Source organism: Mytilus galloprovincialis, chromosome 13, assembly GCF_965363235.1.
Source record: "Mytilus galloprovincialis chromosome 13, xbMytGall1.hap1.1, whole genome shotgun sequence".
Taxonomy (NCBI): Eukaryota; Metazoa; Mollusca; class Bivalvia; order Mytilida; family Mytilidae; genus Mytilus; species Mytilus galloprovincialis.
In genome coordinates this window covers 61,326,324-61,348,866 of record NC_134850.1, presented here as the reverse complement: position 1 = coordinate 61,348,866, position 22,543 = coordinate 61,326,324, and the positions used below count along the sequence as shown (strand labels likewise).

Below are 22,543 nucleotides of genomic sequence, written 5' to 3'. Positions count from 1 at the left end.
TACAGGCTATGCCATTTTTTTACTGCACAATAGGATTAATTTCTTAGGTCAATTAATGCCTCGTTAATAACTTCAAAAATGATTTACCCCCCCCCCCTTTCTGCCTTGATAAGTCGTTTCTAATTCACTATAGGTTTTGTACCCATGCAGAGGACACATTCCTATTCCAACCCCTACATCATATTAATTCGTAATTGCCTGGATTAGACATTTTATTCCACACAATGTGATTATGTCTGTATGTGGTACAAGTCACGTCTCTTTGATTCCATTAACTGTTAAGTATCTTTGAAAGCTGTTCAAACTCATCTCAAATTATTAAATCCTATATATTCTTGTTTTCATGAAAAAACTTTCACATTGAAAGTCAAACAAAGGTGTTGTAGTGGTCTACAATTTAAAAAAAAATGTTTGCTGTTGCTAAGCAAGATGTGGGATTCTATACTCGATATAGAATTCGTCCAAAAAATAATGATAATCTAGATGTTTATATTATAGTGTAACACCGTATTAGGAAGTATATTCCTAAAAAATAACTAAGTTCATACTTCAAAAAATATAAAGAACCTATTATTGCATGGTTGATATGCACTTGTTATGTATCTTAGTTGTTGATCAGCGTGTAGTGACCTACAATTGAACTAAGTGTTCATTTCTAACTAAACATGTTCACAAACAGACAATCTGCATTGCATTCAATTTAATTTGTTCAATATAATGACAAATTGATTTGTAGTTGGCTTTAATTCAAACATGTTTTGCTGTTGCTAAGCAACACTTGTGTTGCTATGCTCAATACGAAATTTGTAAAGAATAAAGAAAGATGTATATGAAAAAATATTGGAATGAAACTCCAAATGGAAAGAAAAATCTTCAAACAAATGCTTAATTCATATTTGAGAGTGGCAAGCACCAATTTTTTAACCGTTGCTAGGCAACATTTCTGTTGCCAAGGTTGTTTTAAACATATAATAAACAAATTCAAAGGGTATTTTCATTTGTGACTGCAAGTTCTTCTTGGACAAACAATATTATTTGCAAATATTTAAATTTTTACTGATAAAGCAATTATTATGTGATAATTTTCATTCTTATAAAAACCGTTGCTAGGCAACCTTCCTTTCACCAGAACTCAATAAAATCATTATTTTTTCAAGTGTCTACACTAAGACCATCGTTGATATCAATATAAACTTATTTGGAGAGGGGGCCAAAAATAGCCCTTATCATACCTTGTCCTTTCATGTAATATAATTTTAAATATCACAAGATTCCGACATCACTGATGGGATTAATCAGTAGATAAAAAGCTATTTATCAATTTGTAAACAAAGAAAATGGCGGTGAATTATGAAAACCGGTACCAATTATCTGAATTGAAAAAAATATATACATTACCATCAGCACCTTATAAGAAGGCGCAAAAGACAACTAATAAAATGCTTATACCATTCGAAAAAATAGACCTTACATTATGTAGGAAAGCCGCATATTGCACAATATTTATAACATCTCGTGAAAGAATGCATTTCTGGCTCCATGCATTAGGACAATTGATTATCATAGGTAACAAGAATAACCCATCAGTAAAAGTAGAATGGCATGACTCAACTATACAAGGTATAACAGAAAGAACGGAGTTTGAAGTACACTCTTCCGAAAGTATTGGGGATAATGAAGGGGATACATTAATGTACAAAGTTATCGTGTACCTGACCACAGGTAACATAATGATTCAAGGGAAATTCTTTAAACAGTGGTGCTCAAATGAATTTGAAAAAACATTACAAATAGTTGAAAACCTGTCATCCAGATCTGAAATGACCACTCCAAAAAGTCTTCAATTTGAAAACGGAGAAGATGATATTGAGTCCTCCACAAATCACCATACAATTCGAAAAAGTGCACCTGTCAATGAAATCAATGAAATCCAATCTAAAAATTCAGAAATCCTTCATTCATAGGTTTTATTTGACCTTGACATCTGTTTGTCTTATACTGCATGCAAGAGGTCTACTATATTTGGTGTATGGAATGATTGTACGATGTACAACCAATTAAAAGGTGTCATCTGACCTTCACCTTATTTCATGGTTCAGTGGACCAAGTTAAGTTTTGGTCTTTGGTTTTTCTAATACTATAGGTAAACTATATTTGATGTATGGAAAAATTGTGTGATGTACATATAAGTCTCTTAGGTTGCATTTAACCTTGACCTCATTTTCATTACTAAGTGTTAAGTTTTTGTTTTGGTCTGTATTTCTTAAACTATAATCAAAAGGTCAACTATTTGTTGTATTGAAAGATTGTAAGCTATTCATATCTGCCTGGCATGTGTCATATGACCTTGACCCAAATTTCATGGTTCAGTGGTTATATTTCAGTTTTTGTGTTTTGGTGTGTTTTTCTCATACTGTATGCAATTGGTTTACTATATTTTGTGTATGTAATAATTGTAAGGTGTACAACCAACTGGCAGGTGTCATTCATATCTGAGATAATACCTTGATCTCATTTCATGGTTCAGTGGCCAAAGTTAAGTTTTTGAGTTTTGGTCTTTTGTTTTTCTTATATTATTTACAATAGGTCAACTTTAATTGGTGTTTGAAAATATTTTATGGTTTACATTTCAGTCTCATATGTTTTTGTTTTAGTCTGTATTTCTTAAACTATACTCAAAAGGTCAACTATTTGTTGTATTGAAAGATTGTAAGCTATTCATGTCAGCCTGACATGGTTCATATGACCTTAACCTCATTTTCATGGTTCATTGGTCAATGTTTAGTTTTCTTGGTTAAGTCTGTTTCTTAGAAACTATAAGCAATAGGTCAACTATATTTAATGAATTGAATAATTTGTACATGTATTTCTCGTTTGGTTTATATGACCTTGACCTAATTTATTTGATCATGTTACGTTTATGTGATAGTTGTAGTAAAGCTTTACATTTAGGACTATCAACAGAAAATCAATGGTTAGTAAAGAAGACGACCCATTGCAGGGTGTGCACTCATGTTTACAATGAATGACAAAATAGATGTGTTTAACTTCCCAATAGCGAACTTTCCATTTCTATGTCGCAACAGTCCTGTCGTGCTTGCATATGGAGTCAATTTCTTTAAATTGACACAATATTCCAGGAAATGACACTTACATAATGATTTCCTTGTTATATATCCTATTAGGTCAATAGAAAACTATGTTTCTAATAATGTGGTCCGGGTAATTATTACAATGGATGTAGAAAATATAATATCATTGTAAATTGTATTAAGTATGAAGGAGCTTTCAAAGCGTTACACATTGTAAGTAAAAGGTTGTTTAATTTTAAACGCAATTTTGCATGATCGTTACGTAATTTTCCATACAAAAATTAATATGTCGACTTTGACTTTGGAAAATGATTTCAAGAAATATTAGTCAATCATAGTCAACTATTTTAAGTCATAGGCAATAAAATAACAATGCTTCATATGTGATTTCTCTCAGTTTTTGAAGGGATTTCCTTTGCTCCAATTTTTAGAGATTGTGTTTTATGTACTTATGTTTGTCTGTTTGCTTTTTTTCTTTTTTACTGGCATGGCTTTGTCAGTTTTATTTCGACTTATGCGTTAGAATTTTATTTTGGTTTCTTTCGTCTCCATCTTAATGTTTTTGTTTTTCTAAATTAAAATTGGGTGTTATTGGTGAATTACAACCCTTTATTTATATTTTAATCAACACTCAAAATAACTATGAAGGTTACTGTAGAACGTACAATATTTTATCTCTTGAACATATTAGTTAAGGAATACCGAAGCGTACTATTTGTGCTAAATTATCTGATAATTTCGCGTTTTGTATCCGTAAAAAACGTCGTTCTGACGTCATTTTATAACAATGATTTTTCAAAATTGCATGTAATTTTGGGGATAACTTATTATGGTCAGACGTCAAATAACTGATGTCAGCACATCCCAAGTTCAATTTCCAAAATAAACCCCAAACTATTCTAAATATATACCAGTTGTAGCTCAACTTTTATGTCGCTAAACAAAAATGATATTTTGTTATTCGATAATTAATTTTTAAGATATCTCAATATTTTATATTGTTACCTCATTAAAAAATCACAAGAACTTATTCCTTTAGAGATTTGAATTTATTAAACTGTACATTTTATAAAGTATTAGTATATGTATATAACAGTGACATGAAGAATACGTTTTAAATTAATGCAAAAATGCACATCAAAAATTTAATTAGTAATCATCAAAATCTTGCATTGAAATATAAACGTCAAATATCTTGTTGTAATTTCACTACAGACACACTTTGTGTTAGTAAGTTACATCTGCTGCCGCTACTGAACTAAAAATAAAAGACACGGAAGACAAAAATGGGACATTTAAACTCGAAGGTCGAAGGGAACGTTACATCTCTATTGAAAAAATATTAACGTAGATGCAAAAAAAAAAAAACGTAACAAACTACCACATAGAAATATAAAGACTGAGGAACACACATTATAGTATATACATCTTACAGGAAACTACTTAATGAATGGTAAATTTGTTTTAGTTCAATGTATTAACCAGGACACATGACAGTTATTTTCTTTAACTTTTTGTTCCACTTTATAGATAATGTCTTCTGACTGTTTTTAAAATATTAATCTCATCGCAATTTGAAATAGAGAATATCACAGGGACAATCACGCATGCTTTATATAATGACTTAAATCAAGACAGTAACAACAACATCGGTTGAGGACAATACGTTTGACAAAAGAGATATTTTAACCTTAACCAGTGGTATGGAAGCACAACATATGCACAAACTGTAAACATCAGTTGAAAAGTTCATTGTCTCGTTAGATCGACAACAAAACACAAAATAAACAACTAGTAAAAAATACTCAAGATACATAAAACCGATCTCAGAGGAGTACTCGTAGTTACTGAACACTATATCAAAGTCATTTTTCAAAAATACTAGGGAATGAACACTTTTAATTTATAGACGTCATCAACAATCTTAAAAAAATATTGTACAATGTCAAAATGTAAGTATTGACAGGATGCAGGTCCGTAAGTGTTTTGCTTTATTGTACTGCATTTTTGTTTTAATCCGATAAAGGTTAAAGTATATATGGATTTCTAACGAGTGTGACACTCATTTGTTTTCTTGATGAGTTATAAATCAGGGGAAAAAATTTAAATTATATCATACATGATCATTTGACATCAAAAGTTGGATTTTTAAACTACATATAATTATTCTTCATTAATAACCCACTGCGAAAGTCCTCAGTATTTGCTAATTTGAATTTAGACTTTGAATTGCTCCCAAGCATTATGCAGCGTTAAAGAATCTCTAAATAATAATGTCATACAATAAAAAGCACATACATACATGTAAGTAGTATATAATGTAAAAGCATTATGCATTAAGCTAAAATACAAAGCACAAATTCTGATTTGATTGTTCTTCGTTCTTCATAGGGTTTTTATGTGACATCCGAATATATCCACTGAATATGGTACCGTTCTGTACAATATTTCTAAAAAGAACAATCACACATACTAATAAAATGGAAATATTTAAAGCAAACAAGGTAAAAAAAAAATGAAAATGTATGAAAAATAGAAAAATAAACTGGTGTTAACAAGGGTTCATCCGTACAAAAAGTTAAATTGAGTTTCAGTTACATATCTCCTGTGTATCTGATACGCGTGTGCCTTTCCACAGATTTGATTGATAGGTCCAAAAAGCTATGTAACGGAGATCCACGCCGCATACTTTCTGTGTTCACTGCCACCAATAGAGTTAAGTATTTCACCGGATAAAATCATCAATTATGCGCGCCTTTATGGCGTCATTTACCAGAAAGAGGGACGCCTGAATCCCTGCATTATTAAAGTGTTCATCAAGCGTCTTTGTGATCGTCATTGTGCAGTATACTAAAATAATATGTGTTTCGTAGGTAATTTATCATAATTTCTCAATGACAACAATTCTGAATGTCAATTATGAGAATTCAATTGCCAAATAATTCGTCAAATATAACAACATGTTTTTTTCCAATCATTAGCTCAACGGAAGTGACAATGATCGTAAAAGAGGGACGAAAGATACCAAAGGGACAGTCAAACTCATAAATCTAAAACAAACTGACAACGCCATGGCTAAAAATGAAAAAGACAAACAGAAAAACAATAGTACACATGACACAACATAGAAAACTAAAGAATAAACAACACGAACCCCACCAAAAACTAGGGGTGATCTCAGGTGCTCTGGAAGGGTAAGCAGATCCTGCTCCACATGTGGCATAAAACGCACGAATAGTGTTCACTTAAACCAAAGAGTTACACCGAACTCGAAAGTATATAAGTTGAATTTTGCGACGTGTCTGTATCTCAACTCAGGTATGCAAATTTTGTTGGTCTAAAATCTGAGGAATTTAAGAGTATCGTTTCATTAAAGTTTTAAAAACAAATGTCTTCTGATCCAACTAATGACGATTTCTGTAAATCCTAGATTTGCATTCATGCATCAACAGACGTTCACCCGATATGGATCCGGCTATGTGACAAACACATGTTTTCTTTTGATTTCTATGTATATCATGAACTTAAGTTTATTTGTTTATGTTTTGAGTTAATTGTCTCATGGACGTTATAATTGTGCTTTGGCTATTACAAATGTCTAGTTCAACATGTTCAAATGATGAATACTTTCAATTATTAATGGCAATTCAATCTACTGCGTTGTTATTTTAGAATTTAAAGTTTAATAAAGAAAAAAGTAATAAGAAATTATTGTGTGACTGCCAATGAGACAAATATCCACCAGATAACAAATGAAGTTAATGCGAGTACCTTTAGGTCTTTTTACGGCTCTTTATAGTTATCAAAACCCTTATTGTATCATATGTATTGGGTACCATACAAGGCATTTAATTTGCATGTGCATATCTATTTTTGTACGTGGATATCATGGTACTTACAATTATTCACATGTAAAAATGTTTTTGGCCATGTAATATTTTTGTCCATACTTTCAGCGCTATCCTCTGGATAACATATTCTGCAGGAATAGTGTCCTTCATCTTCCTTTGTTGCGCGAAGTATATTAAGTGATGGGTAATCGAATTGAGATCCTTTATATTTGGTTGATGTGGTCTCGTCCACTGTCAACTCTACTTCTTTGCCGTTTTTCTCCTTAACCCAATACACCTTCGAACCATCGGGCAACGGTACTACTTTTTCACATTCGAGTGTGCATCCGCTACTGACTTTCACTTCGAACGAAGGCTTCATCTTCAGTCGTGGAAATTCTAAGTTTTATAAGAAAATATATTAACATGCAGATACATGTGCCATAGAAATTTATGTTTGATGTTTTAATGATCATGAATTACATCAAAAGCTTTATTCCCTACATGTATTATATGTAGATCGAGACCAACAACGACATGACATGTTGGCTAAGAAAAAAAATCAAATATTTTATAAAAGAGCAGTTCAAATCGCTATCATTTATCTAGAAAGGAGGAGCAAATGTCGGAATGACATTTCTCAATTTAGTATCATCTCACAAGATCAATACAAACCCTTCTTTCAATTGGAGTGAAATACAATACATCAGATTAGAAAATAATGTGGAAAAAATTTTTGTTTCGTATTTGGAATTCAATATATTTTCTTTTTTCATCACAAAAGCAATTGTTTTGTAGTATATTGGAAGATTAGTAAACTTGGCGAAATAGTTTTCAAATACAAAAAAAATACTCACTCACACAAACAACTCGACAGTTCCTGCACCGATCCGCTTAAATTAGTTGATGGAGTAAAGGGAAAAGTTCCCAAATGAAACGATCACTGTACGGAGTTTGTTACTCACATTTAACACGAACTCACAACCGTTCCACTATTAATTATAACTTACCGTAAGTTATTTTCTTTTGATAAGTTTGCCAGTCTTGTAATTGTGTCTCCTTCTTTTTCACATCTTTCATTTGATCTGTGTAGAGCTTTCCTTTCCCGTTATAGGTTTCTAAACGATGGAGGACTCTCTCTAATATACCACATAGATCATAGTATTTGTTGTCATCCAACGAGAATTTCTTTGAGTGAGCCATATCATTTCTGGACAACCTGATGCGTTCAATATCGTCACCAATGAGAATGTCGAAATTCTTAATATCAGACCACCTTCCTCCCCATCCATGGCTCGGAATATGCTTGTTTTGTTTTCGTAGCTGTGCATAAAGATATGTTATATCACATTCGTCTCTTTGTTTAACGAGAAAGCCACCCCTATTGGCGATTGACAGGTCAAATAATGCATTGGTCAGAATTTCTAAAATGATGATGGCCATTCTTGTTGCATTTATTTGCTCACGGCTGAAGATTTTCTGTAAACACAATTCACAATCATATTTACCTAGTCAAAACTATCTTCATGTGTATATAAAAGCAGATGAAAGATGACGAATGAAACTAAACATTACATCTTTAACCAGTCTCATCTTTAACGGGAGAAGAAATGGTCAGTGAAAATTAAATATTCTTTTATATTTTTTTTTAGAACAAATATTTACAGTCAAATAGAACATTTTTTCATGTCATTCAATATGGGTATTGTCATAAAGGATTGTCATAAAGGATTATAGAAGACAAAGACGACAGCCGAAAAACAACAATCAAAAGATCTTCATAACAGACAACTCTCATTGCTAAACATGAGTGCAACAAACAATACTCTACTTTGTTGTTGTTATCAATTGTACACTTACATTGATTATTAATAAAATATGTTTCAAAGGAGTAGGTCCAGTAAGACCCCTTTTTGGCCCCAAAATATAGAAGTTTTACAAAATTGTTAAAATGTAAACTTTTAGTTATTTATTGGACAGTTGAATGCTTCTGCTACATAAATATGGGCTGTTATTGACAAAACAATACACATATGGTACTAGCACCATTTAGTCATGCTAAATTACTGAAATCTTCACAATTCTAGCATTTTAGTTAAATTTTAGACGGTTTTCGTGTAAAACGAAAGTGGCCAAATTCGTGTTCATCCTTAATATTGAAATTTAAGTTATATTTGATGATAATACATAACATATATAAAGGTTGAGGACGAACACGGATGCGGCCACTTTCATTTGTGACAAAAACCATCTGAAAAGTGACATTTTTTGGCATATTTGGTAGATTTTCATATTTGAGCTTGAATCAAATCGTTTATAATGACTAGATGAGTTAAAATCTTTCACATAAACATGATAAACTAATTGATTCAAATGAAATAGCCGCTTAAGTGAGTTTAAAAAAAAGTGGTCAACATCTTTCTTCAGATGAAACCAAAATTTGAGGCCAAAATCGGTCTTTTCCAGACCTTACACCTTTAAAAACAAAATTATACACTTACACAATGTAGTGCTTAATATGAGATGATACAAACTAGAAAGGCAGAGATCTTTTTGTTTTAATTTTGTGATATGAATAGAAATGATTTTATTATGCCAAAAAAATACTAAGTATCTTTACCTGCTCAATTTCTCCTAACCAATCAAAGAAGATTTCCTCTGAACTGTGGGTGTTTCCATGTTCTTCACAAAAATATTCTTTCTGTGGTTTGATGACTTTCAGTTCAACCATCCCATCAAGGCATTCGTAGTCTGTAAATTTGCATTTAAGCTTTAGTTCATACGATAAATTTGGCTGACCTGGGATCACTTTCATCTCTTCAATGATTCCTATCAACTTTGCCTTGACATCGTGATACGAGCGCTTCTCTGGTTCTCCCCATTTCCATATTTGCATCTGCAAAACATTCCGATAATTAGCAATGAAAAGCTTTTCGCAACCGGTAGCATCTAAATTGTAAATCGCAAAATCTCTATAGAAGGCAGGATGTCGTCCATCAGGTGTCTGTGGACCTTTGGCAACGGTGTAATATCGGGTACAGGCAACTAGAATCAGCGTGGCAAATGATGGTGGGAGAAAATCAAATGCAACACAAAGACATGATGATTTGGAAGCGCAGGAATAAAATATGTCGTTGATGTTGCTCAGTGATGTATTTTTGATCATACATGGTACATAGTAGTCTGTGTCTTCGTCAATTTCGCATGCATTTGACATTGTTCTTGACCGAACAATAATGTTAATTTTTTCCATGATTTTCAGTAAGTGTATTCTGTATTTCCTTATGTTTACCTCCTGTCGCAGAAATATTTCATTTAATAGTTTCTCGCTCAGACGTCCATGCTGTCTCAGCTCTTCCCACTCTGTTTGATGAACCAAATCTTTCTGGAATTGGTCGTCTGTTATTATGCATTTAAATGCACTTGCCAACCATTGTGGATCTAAGACGACGTATTCGGGTAGATCTGAAAAGTAAACATATGTTCCGATACCATTATGATACGTGAGAAACTGCTCTAATTCCTCTTCGTCTGTGATAGGTTGTATTATGTTGTTTGCAATTTCTGCAATCTCTGATTTAGCAACTACAGGTTTTCCGTATGAATTTTCACCAGAAAGGGCTTTTTCGAGGTGGATCCATCTAGCGGGAGTTTTGATATTCCACTGTTTTCGGCTTTTTGCAATTTCAACTATGCCTCTTCGTATAACGTCGAATTCATCATCCGAATCATCTGTGTTAGATATCACATACATTTTTCGTATATTTCTTCGTATCTGGGAATTTCTTACTATCTCATGAACTTGGCGCTGAAATTTTGTCTCACATTCACTGATGTTTCCCTACAAAACAAATATATTTGTTATGAAACTAAGTGTTGTCAAATTACCGTTAATTTCTCATGAAAATTTTGTGCTACTATCAATACTTTTCTTTGTCCTGTTAATATGCAAAACTAAGCAAGGATAAATGTTTAAATGTGTCTTACGTAGAGGACAGCATCATCTGTGATTTTTAAAACATATTGATTAAGAGGATTTCATAAAAAAAAGTGTACGTCTTCTAATGATACCTTCGACAATCAAAGTTCTCGAAATCGCGGAGTTGTGTTTATAATTGTTTTTGTGTAACAACCATTAACCATCGACAGCAAATCAAGTTATGGAAATATTCTAATGTCAAAATTTGTGTTATTTCACTCAATATCAGAGGGTTATTATATTTACATGACAATTTCGTTTTAATTTCTCATTTTTTTTCATAAATAGGATAAAACATATTGGTCATTGATTTATGCTCAAGTTACAGGTTATAGCAAATTGTCAATCTTACGCGTAAGAAGAATTTAAAAGTGGCATTCAAAGATCAGATATTAGAGGACACTTTTTTTCAATAAAATAAAAAAATATGAAAAACGGATTGGTTTCGTTACACATAAAGCGAAATATAGTCATTATTGCTTGAGAATGTTTAGGTAATCATCTCTTATACATCGTACATACACAATTTACCTTTAAAAAATCACGGTGACAAAAAATGGAGGAATTTGAATGAATTAAACTAGAGACTCTAAAGAGCCTGTGTAGCTCACCTTGGTCTAGGTGCATATTAAACAAATGACACAGATGGATTCATGACAAAATTGTGTTTTGGTAATGGTGATGTTTGTAGATCTTACTTGACTGAACATTCTTGCTACTTACAATTTTCTCTATCTATAATAAACTTGGCCCTTTATATACAGAGGAAAATATTTTGTAAAAAGGAGAAGGTTCAGTAAGACCCCTTTTTGGCCCCAAAATATAGCAGTTTTAGAAAATTGTGAAAATGTAATCTTTCAGCAATATTTTTGAAAGTAAAATGCTTCTGCTACATAAATATGAGCTGTTTTTGACAATACAATGCATAAATATCGCTATCTAGCATCATTAAGTCATGCTTAATTACTGAAATCTTCAAAAATTTTAGCATTTTTGTTAATTTTTAAACGGATTCCGTTCGTGTTCATTCATAATATAAAAATGTAAGTTGTATTTGATGATAATACAAAGCATATATAAAGTTTGAGGATGAACACGGATGCGGTCACTTTCATTTTTGACAAAAACCATCTGAAAAGTGACGAGTTTTGGTATATTTGATAGATTTTTCATATCTAAGCTTGAATCAGAGCGTTTTTAATGACTAAATCAGTTAAAATCTTTCACATAAACTAATCAAAATGCGTTCTTTTTTCAGCCAAAGCAGCCATCTTGATTGGTTGGCTGGATGACCGCACACATTTTTCAAACTAAATACCCTAATAATATAATGATTGTGGCTCAATTTGGTTAAATTTGACCCAGTAGTTTCAGAAGAGAAGATTTTTGTAAAAGATAACCAAACTTTACGAAAAATTGGTTAAAAATTACTATAAAGGGCAATAACTCTCTAAGGGGTCTACTGACTATTTTGGTCATGTTGACTTATTTGTAGATCTTACTTTGCTGAACATTATTGCTGTTTACAGTTTATCTCTATCTATAATAATATTAAAGATAATAACAAAAAACGGCAAAATTTCCTTAAAATTTCCAATTCAGGGGCAGCAACCAAACAACCAGTTGTCTGATTCATCTAAAAATTTCAGAGCAGATAGATCTTGACCTGATAAACAATTTTCCCGTGTCAGATTTGCTCTAAATGCTTTGGTTTCAGAGTAATGAGCCAAAATCTACATTTTACCCCTATGTTCTATTTTTAGCCATTGCGGCCATCTTTGTTGGTAAGCCGGGTCACCGGACACAATTTTTAGACAAGATACCCTAGTGATGATTTAGGCCAAGTTTGGTAAAATTTGACCGAGTAGTTTCAGAGGAGAAGATTTTTGTTAAAGTTATCGACAACGGACGACGACTGACGACGGACGCCAAGTGCTGAGAAAAGCTCACTTGGCCCATTGGGCCAGGTGCGCTAAAAATGAGTTAGAAGTGGGACGTAAATGTGGTAAGGGTATCCTGTTACGCAAACATTACATCACCCGATATGCAAATAACCCATTATCTAGAAATTGGTTACGCATTTATTTGTCGTTTTCAGCCATTACAAGGAAAATAATGTCAACTTTGCAAGTGAAACAAAGGTGAACAATTTCGTTGACTGATTCGATCCGCAAAAAAATCATTCTTATACAAGTAAATCAAATTCTGGTCAATCATATATAATAGTATTATCTCATTTCAAGCGGTACACTAGTGTAGAATTGTATGCACGGTTTTACAGGGGAATGATCTTTACATAAAACAACTTTAGATTGTTAATGATGTGGAAAGAACGAAATCGACACTTTATACGATAAAAGTTCACAATCATAAATTAGTTGACCGTTGCTATGTGTTTGTCTTTTTTTCAGGGGACATAGGGTAGACATTAACTTATGCATCTTACTGAAAGAATATCACGGTCAACAAACATGATTTAAATATAATACAGCGTTCATCGTTCATCCGAAAAGGTTTCTATTATGATCTATACGAATAAGCAGATAAAATTTAACTTAGAGGAGGTCTAAATTGTATCACAAAGGGTTGCCTTAAATGTCAAAAGAGTATCATATTAAAGCAAGGGAACTGTATTGATATTACCGTGAACTGATCTTTGTGTGTTCCTACGATGATAACAGGTGGTTCTTGATATTCATTGTAGCATTCCTCCTCCACAGGTACCTCGCAATGGCAACGAATAGTTTCAAGCCAAAATGCCAGACCGTCTGCGAAATATTTTCCAATAAAATTAGTTTTTATAACGAATTTCATATATTTTTCTTCATGCACAATATCAACATTCAAACAGACGATGTGAAACTTTTTCATAGAGTGACAATTATTGTAATATGTGGGAACACTTTATTATTCGGGAGTGTCCTGAAAAATCACAAATTCTTATAAATTAGATAATGTTAACCGTAATTTTTCCTAATTTATTTATATAGATAGAAAACTGTAAAAGCTAAGATTAATGTTGATATATATTAAAACGATTAAGTACTTAATAAATGATTCATATTTCTTCTTAAATGATTAGCGTGTGTACGTTGGTTACATTAAACTGTGTTTATACGTACTATCGTCGGATGCAACTATTGTTTTTTTTTTTTTAAACAAATAACCTGAAATGAATTTCTCTATCTGACACAATGTCCTGTCGACAAAATATATACAATCTTGTTCATTGTATTCAGCTTGTATACATGAACTTACATTCTGCGTCGTCATTTCCAATCGTGTCCATAACATTTGTAACAACTACATATATCGATTCCTGGCCAAGAAAGGTCTGATGTGTATTGAAGTGTTCTCGGTCTCCTGCAAAATCCCACAAAGTGATTGGTGCAGTATCTTCATCGTCAATTTCAGCATAAACGATGTCATAAAGATCGTAATAATCTTGAACAGGAACTTCTTGTGCTTGGTACAATGTTTCAGGACTCTCATCTGGTTCCTCGAGGTTGCAGTTACTTAATTCGTTGTTAGCCTTTTCTGGTTCACTGTTGTCTGGTCTTTGCGAATGCAGGCAGCCTTTTGCTTTTTGAGAAAGATTCGCTCTACTGTTTTCTATACAGCACTTCAAAAGTCTAGAGTATAATTCATTTTCATACGTACGACCTGGGTACGATAGGAATTGATAATTACTTATGTGTCGCAAAATCAAATTACCTGTCACAAATCTACCTCCAACAAAGATGTAATTGAATATTAAATAACACAAAGCCATAATTTCTATACCAATTTTTTTAACTTAGACATAGCATTTGGTAGAGTTTATCAAATAGTATATTAAAGGAAAAGAACACTATTACTGTATAACATATCTATTATGTAGTAAGAAGCTATATTAAATTACTTTACATATTGTTAAAAAAAAACTAAACACATTTTAAGAGCAATCAATATAACGATTGCTGTCTAGTAGATAAATTTCTCTCCAATTACTGCTATCGCGTTGTCAGTTTATTTATAATCTATGGTTTTGAATGTCGGAAGCTTTTGTATCTTTCTATCACGAATTATTGGTTGCTGCACGTAATGGATATAATATAAGAAGTGGTATGTTCTTCAAATCATATACAACGACACCTAGTCATCATCACCTTACCTCTCTTCTCCCCTCCCCCCCAAAAAAATGAAAACAAAGAAGTGAACCGAAATATAACCTCGGTCCAAATTTGAGCGTCACTCATTACGATGGTTATATGGTATGAGGTCAATGATTACAGCCTGCTTCGAACACTTTTAAATAAGTGGCATAAGATCCTTATCGTGACCATCAAAACTGATGAGTCATTTGTAGACAAAACGCGTGTCTTGCGTATTAAATTATAAGCCTTGTACTTTTGATAACTATTTCCACCACTGGGTCGATATCACTGCTGGTGGACGTGTCGTTACCGAGTGTATCACCAACCCAGTAGTTAGAATTTCGGTGTTGATATGAATATCAATTATATGGTCATCATTTATAGATTTCCTGTTCACACAATTAAGATTTTTCAAAATAGTAAATATTTATTATCCCGTGCATAAATTACCTTAGCTGTATTTGACACAACTTTTGGGAATTTTGGGTCCTCGTGCTCTTCAACTTTGTACTTTTTTGGCTTTATTTCTATTTTGATTTGAGTGTCACTGATGAGACTTATGTAGACGAAACGCGCGTTTGGCGTATTAAATGATAGCCTGGTATCTTTGATAACTATTTTAACGTCTCAGAAAAGTTGGTAAAAACCTGCCTTATAAAATTGGTAAAAATTATCAGTTTAAAACTGTTTTACATTCTCATCATAAATTGTGTAATATTATTTGTCTGTTTGTCTTATTTTGTCTTATTATTTTTTACCCATGGCATTGTCAGTTTATTTTCTATCTATGAGTTTGACTGTCCCTCTGGTATATTTCGCCCCTCTTTTGAAACTGTTTTAATAAACGTTTGTCCTTTTTCTGAATTTTTACTTAGCTTACAAAACGACAACTGAGTGTAATTGTGATACAGATAGGCGCAATGCTGAAGGTACTGGACTATTCCGCTACGAACGAATGAGTTACAACACTAACCATCATGAAAGATCCAATCCCCGTCATCTACCTTGCCTCTGCACTTCAGTGTATGTATTTCTATACCATTTGTTTTCTGCACATTTTCCACTGATTCTTTTAAAAGTCGCTTTGTTAGGCATGTCTTTCCCGTATTTTTTCGTCCAACAATTACTAGGCGAATCCCATTGCTTCTTTCTTTACCGTCTTTCAAACATGTGAGATATGTACTGACCGATTCGTGATCAAGGCGACTGAGTACCTCTGGAATTACTCTTTGTGAGCTTTGTCGTCGTACATCTGCCATGCGTAGCATATCCCACATGGAACTATAGTTGTCATCTATAAGAGATAAACAGAAGCTGTGTCGCATCAACTAACTACCACTGACTCATCAAACGTCTAAACAAAACTCGACTTCGACGGAAAAGACATACTCATGTGTTAGAACGGGAAAGTATTGAAGGAGGTCGCATGTTTAAAGGTCCAAATAATATATAATTATTTACGATGATAACATTTCATTTTACCTTACACATGGAAGAGTGAATAATGATATCATAAAGAACAGAGTGTCGTAAGGATGGCACTTTCTTAGTATGTCTGTTATGTAGTTGAATACTAATATAATATAAATGCAAATTATCTAAATTGGTAAATACGTTTTTTGATAGGGAATTGATCCACTGGCAATCCAGTTCATTATACAGTATAAATAATGCACACTCTTTAGAAATAATGTACGTGTGTCTAATGGGATCACGTAACCGTTTCTTTGCATCATTGATGGACGTTTTACGTCGAGCACCATTTGTTTAATTCTATTGTTGATATTCACCCAAAAATTCCAAGTTTTAGATTAGTTTTATTGATATACAAGAAATTACTTGGTATTTTTTACAGAAGAATATACACACAGAAGAAGAACTATATTTAACAACAAAACTATTTTCATTTACCTGTGTATGATATGACGTTTTTTTTCAAAGTTAATGTTTTTTTCTAAAAATTGTTTAACATTTCACAGCGGTTTTATACTTTTGACCTTAGTTAAAACCTATTTATTTACTGTTTCATTTAATTATTCATCCCTTAATTTTATTAACTATGTTTTTGCATTGTATCAAAGATCAAATGCATTCGTTCATCGTGTGTTAATTTGTGTTACTACGTTTTTTTTATGGAGTTAAGCCTTTCAATTGATATTTTGTAGTGTGTCTTTGTTTGTTGTGATGTTATACTATTGTTTCAGAAAAGGGAGAAGGTCTGGTACCATTAAATCTTTTAATCACACAGACATTGTTTGCACCTGTCTAAAGTCAGAAATCTGATGTATAGTTGTTGTCGTCTGTTTATGTTGGACATACGTGTTTCTCATTTCTCATTTTTATATAGATTGTTTTGTTGGTTTTCCCATTTCAATGGTTTATAACAATAGTAATTTTTGGGACCCTTTATACGTTACTGTTCGATGCGAGTCAAAGCTCCGTGTTGAAGGCCGTACGTTTACCTATAATGGTTTACTTTTATTAATTGTGACTTGGATGGAGAGTTGTCTCATTGACACTCATATTACATCTTCCTTTATCTAATTATCAAGATGCTTAATTTCTTCGAATAGATTAAGGACAACATATTTGTAACATTTGGATAACGTTTTTCAACAAACAACTGGTGTTCAGATGGGAACCAGCTCTGCTTCTTTTCTTGTCGACTTGCGTTTTTGTTCAAATGAGTCTGACTTCATACAGGAACTTCTTAAGAAGAACAAAAGATGTAAGCAGTATATCCTTTAATATTACTGTCCGATATGAAGATGATGTTTTCTCACTAAATAATCTAAAATTAGTGACTTGGATATATATCGATGCATCTATCACATTCAAATAAAGAATGCAACAAATACAACTAAGCCTGCCTCATAACTAGCAAATATTTAGACACAGACAATGATGAAAAACATAACAGTAGAGATGATTTAACCTTCCCGATTGTGAACGTTCCTTATTAATGTAACAGCTTTCATGCAGCCTCTTCATATGGAGTATATATCACCAAGTTGATACAAAATTCCATGGCTTGTATTTCCTATAATTATTATGATGGCGGCGACAAAGAAGCTTACAAACTAAGGGTATTCTAAATTATGAAGGTGAAATAATCACTTCGTTAACTTTATGGACGTTATCATGAGTTGGTCGACCATTGTCAAATTGCTGATTCACAACAGATATGATCCAATTATAGTAACTTCAATCATATCTACTGTTCCCGACGGGACTATCTGAGATCGCCTCAAAATTTCGGTGGGGTTCGGGCTACTCAGTCTTCGGTTATATATATGTTGTTTTTCTGTTTCTTGTGTTTTACTTTATTTTAGACTTGGCGTTGCAAATTTATTTTTATAAGTTTGAATATTCCTCTGGCATCGTTCGTCTATCTTGGATACCTTGCCTATATACTATATTGTGTATGTTACCAATATGTCTATGTTGAAGAAACAAACACATACCACAATGACAAAAAAATGAGAGCATAGCAGACATATGGCATAAAAGGGAAAGAGTAGAAGATGAACATTTTAATCAAAAGTTAAAGATGACATGACAGTTAAGGTTTTGAAACAAATTTGTTAAGAATCTGCAAATCGCAGAAAATAACTGAAGCACAGTGGGTTTAAAGAAAATAAACAATAATGTGTGCTCTTCATTAAACAAATTTAATTTACCAATGGCAAATATTTTGTGACTTTAATTTTGTTTTAAAAACTATGACCACATTCCCTTTTACGTCCAATTACCATGCCATCATAACATTGCAAAGAAAGAGAATGTATAACAAAATACAATGTATTGTTAAAGTGCCATGTCTCCACACAGTTTAGAATGATGATAAAGAAACTAAAAAAAGGCAATTGTCCGAAACGTCTTAAAAATGTTTTTCTTACTAAAGTCTTGAAAAATATGTTCTTAATTGAAGTTTCAAAACAAGAATAATATAACAACAAAAAACTGTAGATGGGGACAGTGAATAGAGAGAAAAAATATCAAAAAGTACAGAACTCCAAAGAAAATTAAAAAAGTTCATTTTTCAAATTTGAAAATCGAAAGCTTAAATACATTAAAAGAGCTGTCTGACTTAGTACAGACTTAGCTGGATTTGGCAAATCTTTTAGGAATTTGGTCTTCAATGCTCTTCAACTCCGTACTTTATTTGGGCCTGTTTAACTTTTTTGGATTCGAGCGTCGCTGATGAGTCGTTTGTAGACAAAACGCGCGTCTGGCGTTTATAAAAAAAATGTCCTGGTATCTATGATGAGTTTATATACATAACCTTATGTTTGAAATGGAGAGTGACTTCTCGCATTATGTTATAATCACTTATAAAGAAACAAATATTTCAACAAAGAAAAAATGTCAAATAGTGACATACACAAAAATGAAAGGCAAACATTCAATAATAACGTTTCGATACCCTATAATAGCATTCGTTGGCGAATGATTTTACGTATTCGTCAGAATCAAGGGCATGTAATGCTTGCTTATGTGAAATGGTTTTGGTTGAACTGAAGAAAGCAACAGTAACAGACAGATTTCGAAAATAAAGAGAAATTTGAATTGTCATTTCGTTGTGAGGAAGAACGTTGCTGACATTTACAGCATTGATTCCTTTATCATGTTTATAAATAACTAAACTAAATTTTTTTCATCATGTAATGGTTCCAATCTTACTGCTTTAAAACGACGAAAAGAGCTACACCACAAATTATACTGATTAGAATGTAAGGGCAGAACATTTATTTATGCTTCCCTTGCCAAGTGCACTATATCTATGGATATATATACAACTCGTCTAAACATTGTAGAGCCCAGGTGGTCGTTTGGTCTAGCAGGACGGCTGCAGTGCAGGCGATTTGGTGTCACGATATCACAGTAGCATGGGTTCGAATCCCGGCGAGGGAAGAACAAAAAATTTGCGAAAGCAAATTTACAGATCTAATATTGTTGGGTTGATGTTTAGACGAGTTGTATATACATAATGTACACAGCCATGTATCACCATCATTGACGGCAATCCGATGGATAAATCTGTTGTAGAGTTGTCACTGACTCAGACGTACTTATATGGATATATATATATATATGTAAGACTTTCTTTCTAGCACATTTAAAATATGTCTGAAACCGTAATGGATAGAGAAGGTGAAATGTAATATAGACATCATGAAATAATTTCACATGTATGAACGATAAATAAACGAACGAAATATATATCTTCGTAGGTTGGGGATTTTTTTAAGTGGCTATTACTCTGAATCTGCTAGTGGAAGGAACCCAGTGGCTTCAAAAGTAACGACGTATTACCTGTCTGTGAGTAAAGTAAAAGAAATTTTAAATAAAATTATTTTACATACCAGGATTAAAATTTTGTATTTGCGCCAGACGCTCGAATTCAAAAAGTTAAAACGACCAAATAAAGAACGACGTTGGAGAGCTTTGAGAACCAAACATTCGTAATATTTTGCCTAATATCGTTAATATACAACAAAAAATGTGGTATGATTCACAATGAGACAACTATCCACAAGAGACCAAAATGACTCAGACATTAACAACTATAGGTCACCTTACGGCCGTCAACAATGAGCAAAGCCCATACTGCATAGTCAGCTATAAAAGTCCCCGATATGACAATGCAAAACATTTCAAAAGAGAAAACTAACGGCCTTATTTATACCAAAAAAATCAACGAAAAACAAATATGTAACACATAAACAAACGACAACCACTGAATTACAGGCTCCTGACTTGGGACAGGCACATACATAAATAATGTGGTGGGGTTTAACATGTTAGTGGGATCCTAACCCTCCCCATAACCGGGGAAAGTGGTATAACAGTACAACATAGGAACGAACTATAAAAATTAGTTGAAAAAGGCTTAACTCATCAGATGGACAAACACACAATTGGACGTCGTGGCCGGGTACTTGTACATCATGACAATAAAATGACACTAGGTATAGATCTGAGAGTCATCGCAGTTATCTGACAGCTAGTTCAAAGCCACTTACAACTAATAAAAAAATCATGCATCTGTAAGACTAAACTAGTTTATCTATTCCTGATCTAGAAAAAATTTAGTATTTTAAGTCACCTTTTTCAATCAAAATTACATTTTGGCTCCAGAAAAGAAGACATTTATACAATAGACAAGACATTTTCAGAAATTTTTTTCTTGAAAGGATTAAAGAGAAGACAGTAACACGGTGTATATTTCCTGAGGAAAATCTTATTTGACAAACATAAAAATTGCCCTAGTTAATCTTATTTATTCCTGTAACAAAATTTCAGATTATAAATACTTATTTACCAGCTTCATTGTAGACCTTAGAGTTGTTCTCCTGCATGCGATCATCGTCCTCTTCCTCTAAGCCCTAGAATAACGCATAAATGTAGAAATACAACATTCTGATTCACCAAACTTATGTTAAACAATTAAAATTGAAAAAAGAATAAGATTGAATAAGTGTATTTTCGATTTGTTTCTATGAGTTTTTAATTTTAATGGAATTGGGATCTGTAACTTGGAAAGTCGACAATCAGACAAAATAGCATAAAGTAAAATAAGGCCCTAATCGGGCATCAGTGGGAACCGCAACGATAATGCATACGTGTTCACCGCTATGAAAGCTACAATAAACTAGACTTAAATATAACAAACGTATACATTCTAGAGGTTCATTACATGGGACATGCGCCTAAATTTTGCTGGGTTAATAGATACAACTCTCCATCCAAGTCAAAATTTATAGAGGTGATCATGATGGGTAAAGGTATGGTCTTCAATACGAAGCCTTGTCTCACACCAAACAGCATGCTATAAAGGTCCCACAAATTACTAGTGTGAAACCATTCAAAAGGGAAATACAACAGTTTAATCTATTAAAAAAAAACCAGAAAAGAGAAACATCTATGAACCACATCAACAAACGATAACTACTGAATATCACATTCCTGACTTTAGACAGGTGCAAACAATTGCAGTGAGTGTAAAGGTTTTAATGGTACCAAACTGCCTTCCTTATCTAGTGTAACATCACAACATAGAAAGACACACTATGAAATATCAATTGGAATAACTTAACTCATTAAAAAAATGTAATAATAGAAATGGACATACACTGAACGAATACATTTGATATATGATGCAATGTAAATGCAAAGCTGATAAAAATAAGGGATGAATAATTAAAGTAAAATTATTATAAAGCTGTGTTAAATCCGTCGTTTAGGAACACCAAGATATTTCTTGTATTTCAAAAAGACTATTCCTAAACTTGGTACTTGTAGGGTGAATATCACCAATAACACTTTACACATGGGGCTGGAGAAAAATTCGTGTTTTTATGTACAGGTGCCGGTATTGTGATTTATATGCTGTGTAAAAGGAGAAAGAAAATAATTCTAATGTTTATAGAACGAAGAATTAAAAATTTACAGTAATTTCAAACATTCAAAGCTGGTAAATAGATCAGATAAAAGATAACATTA

General features: G+C 32.7%; 1 protein-coding gene across 1 annotated transcript; it reads right to left on the bottom strand.

The window, feature by feature from the left end:
• Positions 1-3,808: 3,808 nt before the first annotated feature.
• Positions 3,809-21,435, bottom strand: LOC143056690 (uncharacterized). The gene is made up of 8 exons (XM_076229840.1): positions 21,363-21,435; positions 16,011-16,331; positions 14,160-14,564; positions 13,545-13,669; positions 9,543-10,763; positions 7,933-8,401; positions 6,992-7,321; positions 3,809-5,542 (listed from the first exon to the last, which is right to left on the bottom strand). Coding segments are annotated over exons 1-8 (2,910 nt in total). The 5' UTR covers positions 21,400-21,435; the 3' UTR covers positions 3,809-5,540.
• Between the last annotated feature and the right edge of the window lie 1,108 nt (positions 21,436-22,543).